The sequence below is a fragment of the Lactuca virosa genome, chromosome 4 (genome assembly GCF_052849685.1).
Source record: "Lactuca virosa cultivar CGN04683 chromosome 4, Lactuca_virosa_CGN04683_v6, whole genome shotgun sequence".
NCBI lineage: Eukaryota > Viridiplantae > Streptophyta > Magnoliopsida > Asterales > Asteraceae > Lactuca > Lactuca virosa.
In genome coordinates this window covers 127,228,883-127,239,654 of record NC_136429.1, presented here as the reverse complement: position 1 = coordinate 127,239,654, position 10,772 = coordinate 127,228,883, and the positions used below count along the sequence as shown (strand labels likewise).

Here is a 10,772-nt window from a genome sequence, read left to right as displayed (position 1 = left end):
ACCATGATGTCATTTGCGAATCTGCCACTTTACTTCTGGGCAAATGCAATAGGAGCGGCTTGTTTCACCCAAAATCGTTCAATACTGAATAAGCGATTCTCTGTCACCCCATATAAAATCATAAATAATCGAAAACCTAATGTCAAGTTTTTCCATGTTTTTGGTTCTAGGTGCTTTATCTTTAACTCAAAGGAGCAACGGAACAAATTCTATGCGAAGGCTGACGAAGGTATTTTCTTGGGGTATTCTTTAACTTCTAAAGCATATAGGGTTCTTAACAAAAAGTCCAAAAAGATAGAAGAAACCTACTATGTCACTTTCGACTTGAAGAAGTTGCAGAAGAATGACAGCTCATCACAAGAGATATTTCCTAAAATGCATCCTGTTACCATACCACTCTCCAATCTCTATGAGGAGTTCGTAAACTTATTTGATGAACCAGAAAAGACAATCTCCTCAGAGTCCAAAGCAGTAGACAACAAGGAAGACGAACTTAAGAAAATCATTGACGATGCTGCGAAAGATATGGAACATGAGCACCCCATTACGAAGGACCCAAAATCTTCGTCTCAATCAGCAAGTGTGAATGCTACACCGCAGGGGGAGGGTTCTATATCAACCTCCACAACTGATTCGCCTTTTCAAGGGGAGCTCTCAACTCCCTCCGAGACCCAAGAAAGTCCTCTCCAGGGGGAGAATCACATTCCGAATGAAGAAGTTGAATATACATCATTCGAAGGGGAGAATGAAAATATGAATGATGATTCGGATGTGCAGTCAGAGTTTGAAGAAGTGAATGCCGAATTGGATCCAACATACGATCCTAATTACCCTCCATTGGCTAAATGGACCAAAGATCATCCTAAAACTCAAGTCATAGGAGATTCGTCTTCAGGTGTTCTTACGAGAGCTCAACAAAAGGCAAAGCGAACTGCACTATTCTCTAAAGTGGAATTTTGCATGTTCAATTCGTTTATCTCCAAAATTGAACTTAAAAACGTTCAAATTGCTCTTGATCATTCTGATTGGGTGCAAGCAATGCAGGAGGAGCTCAATGAATTCAAATGAAATAAGGTTTGGAGACGGATTCCCACTCGAAAGGATGTATCTGTTATTGGTCTTAAATGGGTATTTCGCAACAAGCTGGATAAGGAAGGCAATGTGATAAGAAACAAGGCGCGACTCGTGGTTAAGGGATATTGTCATGAAGAAGGTATTGACTACGAAGAAACCTTCGCACCCGTTACAAGGCTAGAATCCGTTCGTATCTTTATGGCATACGAAACTCTAACTCGTTTTTTAAAACAGGCTAAATTTAAACAGGGATCGGTCGACCCAACCTTCTTTCGCAAGAAAGATGGTGACCACTTGATGATCGTCCAAATTTACGTTGATGACATCATTTTCGGATCAACTAACCCCAGTTTAACAACTGAATTCCGAAAGTTGATGGAAACTAAGTTTGAGATGAGCTCTGTCAGTCCGATTAACTTTTTCCTTGGATTGAACATAAGACAGAGTCATGAAGACATTTTTATCAATCAGGAGGCATATACAAAGACCCTACTCTCTAAGTTGGGAATGGTGGGTGATTCAAAAGCGAAGGTACCAATGGCATTCGGAATGAAACTCACTCCATCTTTGGACAAGCCGGCTGCTGATATGACACTCTATTGTCAAATGATAGGTTCATTGATATATTTGATTGCAAGTTGTCCAAATATCATGTTTTCGGTTTGCTATTGTTCCAGATTCCAAGCGAATTCTCGCGAACCCCATATGACTGTTGTTAAGAACATATTCAGGTATCTCAAGCGAACATCCTCACTAGGAATATGGTACCCTTCGAGTTCCGGTTTCTTTGTCCAAGCATTTTCAGATGTAGATCTTGGAGCCTGTGGTTTAGATCAGAAGAGTACAACGAGAGGATGCCAATTCCTTGATGGCAAATTCGTAAGTTGGCAATCTAAAAAGCAAACTTGCGTCTCCTTTTCAACTGCTGAAGCAGAGTACATAGCCGCTGCCTCTTGTACTTCACAAGTAATTTGGATCAAAGTCAACTTCGTGACTATGGCATCAACATGAAACGAATCCCCTTATATTGCGATTCAGAGAGCGCCATTCGCATTTGTCACAACCCAATGCACCACTCAAAGACCAAACATATTGCACTGAGGTATCACTTCATCAAAGATCATGTGGATGATGGAAATGTCGAGATACACTTTATAAGATCCGCTTATCTGTTAGCCGACATCTTTACGAAAGCCTTGCCTGAGCAATCCTTCAATCGCATTCTTCAAGGCTTAGGAATGATAGAGGCTAAATCTGTTTCGAAACCACCTACGAAGTCATAAGTTTTTAATAGGTCTGCGAATTGGTGCGAACGCTCGCAGTGACTCGCAGTCATCTTTTCACACTGCGAATTGGTGCGAATGCTCGCAGTCAACTGTTCTCGTTGCGAATCGGTGCCAATGTTCGCAGTCTATTGTTCATTCAAGGTTTTGGAGCTTCATGTATACTTTTGTATATTTTCTTTATTTCTTTCTATTTTTGTTTTTATCTCTTTTTCAGAAAAACGAAACTCCAAAAATATTTTATTTCTTTCTGTTTATAATTTATTTTCAGAAAATCGAAAATCAAAAAATATTTTATTTCTTTCTGTTTTTAAAAAATCGAAAATCCAAAAATATTTTATTTCTTTCTGTTTATAATTTCTTCTCAGAAAATCGAAAATCCAAAAATATTTTACTTCTTTCTGTTTTTATTTTTCATAAAAACAAAAATACTAAAATATTTTCTTTATTTTCATCATTTATTATAAAATTATAAAATACCAAAAATATTAGATAATTGAGCAGGGTTCAAAGTACACATCTTGATGATCTCAATTACAAATGATAGGGCAGGTATAAATTTCGAAACTTTGCACTAGTTAAGTGTCCCTAGAAGCATGATGTTGCATGTCGACCAAAGCCTCAAAGACTTTCTATGTTGAAGCCTTAATGATTCGATAACACCAATCGTTTCTTCCCAATTAGGCTGATTATTCACATAAGTTATGAGTTATCTTACTCTTCTCACATTGAGTTAAGAGTTAACCGCTTGGTCACTTTCGCATAATGGAGGTATTCTTTGTCTTTGAAGCCATCTCTTACCACTTCTCCATCACTTTCGCATTCATAAATGTAACCCTTGAGACTCTCAGAAATTACCACTGAGGTTTATTCATGATCTTAAATTCGTTCCAACCACGAATTAAGTGAAACCCAAAATCCAACACATATATACGAATTGACGGTGAACAATTAATCGTTCTAGCTTTATCACCAGGGAATTAACGAATGTCCACTTTCATGGCCAGTACCAAGAAATCTCTTTTTCTTTTTGCCAGATCTTAATGAAATGTTCTAAATCCAAGACATTTCTACCCCTAAGGTCCATTTTTTTTTAGATTTCTCTTCATATCCTTGTCACTTAAAATAATTCCAAAGCATACTTGTTTTTACGGCTACATCGGTCAAACAAGTACTTCACCCGAACGATCGGACTTATATCAATTTTTGTAGTTTGGTTGAAGATCAAACCACCTTAAAGCCTAATGAAACGATGCCTTTCGCTGTTTCTTAACAAAAATTTGATCGTAATTCAATGGGAAACCACACAGACACTTTAGAGTCTCTCTTGACTCCGAAGGAAGAGATCATTGCCCGGGATCTACTGCTTCATGTCTTAATAAGATGTAATAACCCGATATTTCAAGTCAATGTAATAGTTTAGGTCAAATTGTAAATTATTTTGAAATAATAAAAATAGAAGTTTATTGAAATGAAAATAAGCGTCAAAAATAAATTGTTCAATAATCGTAATTGGGATAAATAAAGTGGTAGAGATCATAACAAGTTTTCCAAATATATAAAGAACACTGAAATCCGAGTTATAACAAAGAAATTATGATCAATCGAAGATCCGCGACAAAACCGGCAAAACGGTGTATGACGTAAAAAGTGAGTCATCGATAAAATACTTTTTACCTTTACCGGTCTAAATGAAAGTCGTAGAATACGTCAAACCGAGAGCGTATATAAAAAGAACATCCAAATCTGACTTTGTGTGATGAAGTTATGAATTTTCTAAGATTTGGCATAACAGTACGCAGCCCCAAACTCGAAATTTAGATCGAGCAACTTTTGGCCAAAATAACCTAAAAAAGAATAAGAGATCTTGTCAAAAGAAATCCAACGGTAAAAAGACAGACGAAAACAAACGTCAGATAAAGAAGTTATGAATTTTTAACGGACTTTTACAGTCCCGGCCTGTTAAAAATATAACTTTAAAAATAAAGTCAAAATTAGCTGACGGAGTCTAAACGAAAGTTGTAGAGCATGGTCTCACCTACGCGGGGATATAAAGAACGTCAAAAACGGAATTCATATGCGAAAGTTATGAATTTTTGAAGTTTGAAAAATTCATTTCGCAAAGGAGTACGCCCAGCGTACTCGGACTAGCTCTGATGCGTGTAAGTAGCCTTGATACATCCGAGGCTCGAAACCCGATTATAGGACACGTATCTCGCACGAAGTACGCCGAGCGTACTCGGACTAGCTTCAACACGTAACAGTAGACTTGGCACGTTCGAGGCATGGGAATCGAGCAGGTGACACGTATCCATTACGCCCATCGTACAAGGTAGTACGCCCAACGTACTCGTGTATACCGCAGTACGCTAAGCGTACCAAGAAGTACGCCAAGCGTAATGCGAGGCCACAGCCTCCTATAAATAGCATGCGAAGCCTCCGAGTTTTGTTTACGAAATTCAAAACCTCTCTCCTCTTAAACACTCATTTAAGCCTCTTTAAACCCTCCGAAGTCCCGGGAACCTCCTTACCACCTGAAGCAAGCCCCGAAGTCCTCAACTCTTAACTGAAAACTCTGCCCGCGTGAAGCCGAATTTTCATCAAAAACTCTCAGTTGCATCAAGTAAACTCCTTTCTAGAAACGAAACGTTGCCCGAATCACCACCTATCAAGTGAGTTCATACCCCTGCGTTTTTACTATTTTTTACTGTTTTAGAGGGGGGGGGGGGAATACAAGCCTAACACAAGAATATTGTGTTTACAAATAAATAATTTTTAATTATTTTTCAAATGACTTTAAATGTTTTATAAATTCTTATTAATTTATATTTAGCCAAAATCATATATATATATATATATATATATATATATATATATATATATATATATATATATATATATAAGATTTAAAGGGCTTAGGGCTGATAATTCGCTTTATTTCCCTTTTCCTTGTTTGGATGTGGGCTCAGAGTAGAATTATTTGTCCGAATGTCGTTTCAATTTTAATTATATTATATATATATATATATATATATATATATATATATATATATATATATATATATATATATATATATATCTGTGTGTGTGTGTGTGTGTGAATATAAAGTTAATTCAATCAGATTCATATTTCCTTTGTAACATGTTGAGCAAAAGGATACTTTCATGAATATTACATATCAAACAGGAAACGTATATAAATTGTAATAGGTATAATTTATGGAGCTCTTAAACTATTATCACAAACTAGTTATACAAAGTTTAACAAATTACTCTTGTACAAATACCTTACATTCAAGAATACTAGAGAAAGATCATTCTATCAGTTTATCATTTTTTCAAAAACGCCTTTTAATCATTTGTTATATATGTAATCGTCAATATGCTTTTTGTGAGACAACGTTTAGTTGCTTATTCATTTAGGCAATACAGATAAAGTCCTGATATTATAACCAGAATCTCCGGATAGAGAGCGAGACAAATGTGTATAGATCTATATGATAATGACAATCCCGCACTCAGACTGTTAGCTACAGCCGGGCATGCATGCCTATGAGTGACAAAAGTCGTTATCAGTTCTGACGCCTACAAAGCGTCATAGCAGGAAGTTAGTCATAGTATGGTTATAGTTACTCACTAAAAAGATATGAACAAATACGATTAGTATATAATTGATTAAACCAAAGAGTACGAATACAAAGTACTAGTTTTACAATAATACGATTTACAATATTACTTTACAATTACGGCTGGTGGAGCCTGGTATACTCACTTTTACAGGATTTTCTTAGAGTAAAATCACAAAACTTGGAAAAACATAAACACTCCTAAAAACATTCTTTTTACGGTTTTATGGTATTAAAACTACATTTTAGTTGCATCAGAAAATATAGGATTTTCTGGAACAATGAACATACTCACTCTTTCAAGGATCAGTTAGAAAACTTTTAAACATAAATACTTATGCACTTACTCAACTTAAATGTTGATACTCTCTTTTTCAAAATACATGTATTCTCAGGGAACCAATAATCAGGTACCTTCCAAATCTTTTGAAGACGGAGCAGTGCAGAGTTGAGTCTTTTGTTTTATTATATGTATTTTGGTGTCAATATACAATGATTGAACACACATGTAAAACTATTATTTCTTTAATACAATAGTTGTTGTACTTTGATTACTATGATGCATGTGTTGTGATACTTAAATATGAAGTCATCCACCCTCGGACGTTTCCGCCGCTCCGGTTTGGGGGTGTGACAGATTGGTATCAGAGCATTGTTTATAGTGAACTCAGTATATCAATTCATAAAAGATTTACAAACTATAAATACAATGGGGCCGAGGTGCTCTGACTACACGTATACTTTTAAAATATAAGTATTTTATAAAGAAGTATACTAACACTTATACATACAGGAACAGTATCACAGTTATAACTACATAAAAGTATTTGGATGTTGGCCATTGTAGTTAAACCTAGACAGTTATGTAATCATATCTGGGATAAATATAGCTTGATTAACTATATTTATTTGAGATACGACCAACATGTGTTTGGTAGTGATGGTAGTGTCATGACAAGTCTAAAACTTACCGATAAACCATATAGAAAACCTTTAGCATACAAATTTAAAATACTATAGGAGTATTTTATGGTACTACAGGAACCATGAATACAATAATTCGGCTTCTAAATCTTATACATTTAAATTTTTCCTTATTCTCGCACAGATATAGTGGATGGATATCATTTACCAGGGGACCCCTACTTTCCGAACCAAGGAAATAATGGATGGATAGTAGAAGATCCGGAGGAGGATCCAGAAGAAATAGTAGAAGAAGAAGAGGAACCAATGGAGGAAGAAGAGGAGGAAGAAGAAGAAGATTCTGATGGCATTTACACAGAACCTGAAGTATACAACCCCCCACCAGCAAACCAACACCCTGCAATAGGACAAGATTTTCAAGGGCCAACAGCAGCATGGGCCGCATACTTGCACCACTGGAGCCGACAACAAGGCCAACGTCCTCCTTACGGGATGGAAAGAGGATTTTATGACATCTCTAGAGGAGGTTTAGCCAACAGGGCTCTCCCAGTCATAGTACACCACATTGCTCGCCAAATTGATCAGGCATGGATTTCAATAAATTGAATCCTTGAAGTAAATGCAACTGCCCAGATTAACACTGCTGATATAAGTTGTCCAGATGAAGTTCATGACCAAACCCGAACTCACACCGAAGTACTACAAGGACAAGTGAATGCTGCCCAAGATGAAATAAGATCACTAAGGGAGCATCAGATTGCCCTGGAAAGGCGTTTAATGGAAACATACCACCAGGGAGCAGAGTCCAGTGTTCGGCGTAATGCTCGCCACAAGTAGCATTTACACTACTTCCAATTTTGATATAAGCTAGGACTTCGAATATATATATGTTAATATGAATCTTATCTATGTATAACCCAACCCTGTTATTAGACTTCTATACTAATCAGGGAAAAGTAATGCTGTCAAGTTTCCTTTAAACTTTGATGTACTTTAGACCAGTAACAATATCAAACTTTCCAGTAACATCATGTATCAATATATATCAAAGTAATTGATTAGCATTTTACTTCATTGGTTATCACATCGAAATTCATAAGTTTATCTTTTTATATATAAACTATTATTTTGAATTAAATGCAAAACACATTTAAAGTCGGTCATAATGCATACAATAAACTAAAATTTTTAGTTATTAACACCCGACTTACAATTATTATAAAAAAACTTATCAACTATTCATTGTTAATTCTTTGACAAAAAGATGCCTCCAAGAAGAAATCCAAGGCGTGTAAATGTCAATGCAACTCCAACACCACCTCCACCTCCGCCGCCACCCCTATAATTTGATACTGCTATGTTCCAGGCAGCAATCACTGCAACTATGGCAGCTGCCATGACACACATGAATACTCATGGTGCCAGCGTATCTGGGAGTGGTGTTCATCCTTTAAATCATAATGAAAGTCATGGACACCCACGGGAGTGTACATATAAGGACTTCACAAATGCCAAACCTAGGACCTTTAATGGGACTGGTGGAGTCTTGGCTCTAACACAATGGATAGAGAAAATTTAAGCGGTCTTTGAAATCTGCTAGTGTCCTGAAGGGAGCAAGGTGAAGTTTGCTGCCTGCACTTTTTCCGATCGAGCTCTCACATGGTGGAATGGCCATGTTAAGTCACTGAATCTTACAGTGGCTAATTCAATGAGCTGGGAACATCTGAAATCATTATTGATGCAAGAGTACTGCCCGAGGGGTGAAGTACAAAAGCTCGAGCAAGAGCTTTAGGGTCTTACCATGGTTGGAACAGGCATAGTAACTTACACCAATAGGTTCAGCGATTTAGCTATCCTATGTCCTGGAATGGTTCCTCTGGAAAGCAAGAAGATCGAAAGGTATATCTGGGGACTATCACCCCAGATTCAAGGAAGTATGTTAGCTTCAAAACCTGTTACTTTCGATAGTGCCAAATAATTGGCACATTCTCTAATAGATCATGGATTCCGTTAAGGCTTCATGACTGCTGCTCCAGAACAACCCAAAACAAACAACAACGACAACAACAACAACAACAACAACAACAACAAAAACAACAACAACAACAAAAACAACAACAAAAACCACAACAATAGCAGCAAGAAAAAGCCATGGAACAAAAGGAAGGGTCAATCTTCCCCAGAGCCTTCCAAGAAACAACAGATAATGGCAGTTCATGCTGCTACTGTTCCTGCTGCTCCTACACTAGCAAAGCAGTATGTTGGTAAATTACCAAAGTACAACAAGTGTAATTTCCTTCATAATGGAAATTGTTGTGAGATGCAATGTAGAAATTGCAACAGAAAAGGGCACACTGCCCAATTCTATAGGTCACCTCCACAACCGATCACGCAAGTTCCTAGCGTTGGAGTAAGTCGGGTATGTTATGAATGTGGTGAAACTGGACACTTCAAAAAGGATTGTCCAAAGCTGAGGAATGATGGTGGTGTGGGAAGAATACTAGCCATTGGTCACGAGGAATCCGTGGCAGATCCTTCTGTGGTCACAGGTACGTTTCTTCTCAACAATTCATACGCATGTATTCTATATGATAGCGGTGCAGAGAAAAGCTTCATGAGTCATAAATTCGAACCCTTACTTAAACAAAATCTCAACCACTAAAAGATACCTTCACTGTAGAAATTGCCAACGGGAAAACCGAGAGCACTAACAATATATACATAGGATGTACCCTTACTCTAAATAACTTTTCCTTCCCAATCGACCTAATGCCGGTCTCCATAAAAAGTTTCGACGTCATCATTGGTATGGATTGGTTAACTCCTAATCGTCCGACATCCTATGTTACGAGAAAGCCATTCGCCTTAATCTACCAAGCAATGAAACTCTTATCATTTACGGCGACAAATCTGGCACGAACCTACAAATCATCTCCTATATAAAGGCGCAAAAGTATCTTCGTAAGGAGTATTGTGCTTTTCTAGCTCATGTGGTAGATAAGAATCAAGAAGTGAAAGACTTCGAGAGCATTCCCGAATTCTATAATTTCCCCGACATTTTTCCCGATGATCTTCCAGGAGTCCCTCCATAAAGACAAGTCGAGTTTAGAATTGACTTAATTCCTGGAGCTACCCCCATAGCCAAATCACCTTATCGTCTTGCACCATCAGAAATGCAGGAACTATCTAGCCAACTGAACGAACTTCTTAGCAAAGGTTTTATTAGACCAAGCTTCTCACCTTGGGGAGCACCAGTCTTGTTCGTGAAGAAGAAGCATGGATCTTTCCGCATGCGCATAGACTACCGCGAGCTAAATAAACTTACCATCAAGAATCGATACCCTTTACCTCGTATTGATGACTTGTTCGACTAACTTCAAGGATCAAGCTACTTCTCAAAGATTGACTTAAGATCCGGGTATCACCAGTTACGAGTTTTAGAGAAAGATATTCCCAAAACAGCCTTCCGAACTCGTTATGGTCACTACGAGTTTGTAGTGATGCCTTTCGGATTAACGAATGCACCTGCAGTGTTCATGGACTTGATGAACAGAGTGTGTCGTCCTTACTTGGACAAATTCATAATAGTCTTCATAGATGATATCCTTATCTACTCACAAAGTAAGGAGGAGCATAACCAACATCTCTGACAAGTCTTACAAACATTGAGGGCAGAGAAGCTATATGTGAAGTTCTCAAAGTCAGAATTTTAGATTAGGAAGTTAGGTTTCCTAGGTCACACGGTCAGTGAAGATGGAATACACATGGACCCTTCCAAAATAAAGGGAATCGAGAACTGGTCATCACCCAAAACGCCTACATAAATCCGCCAATTCTTAGGCCTTGCTGGCTACTATCGCAGATT

General features: G+C 37.5%; 1 protein-coding gene across 1 annotated transcript; it reads left to right on the top strand.

The window, feature by feature from the left end:
* Positions 1–1,611: 1,611 nt before the first annotated feature.
* Positions 1,612–8,252, top strand: LOC145104999 (secreted RxLR effector protein 161-like). Its single transcript, XM_079042146.1, has 2 exons — positions 1,612–2,040; positions 8,172–8,252. The coding sequence occupies exons 1-2, from the start codon at positions 1,612–1,614 to the stop codon at positions 8,250–8,252; spliced, it is 510 nt and encodes a 169-aa protein (XP_078898272.1).
* Positions 8,253–10,772: the final 2,520 nt, after the last annotated feature.

Coding starts and splice junctions, on each gene's coding strand:
- LOC145104999 (XM_079042146.1), top strand. CDS start 1,612: ATGGCATTCGGAATGAAACTCACTCCATCTTTGGACAAGCCGGCTGCT. Junction 2,041..8,171: donor CTGCCTCTTGTACTTCACAA/GTAATTTGGATC, acceptor TTTGACAAAAAG/ATGCCTCCAAGAAGAAATCC.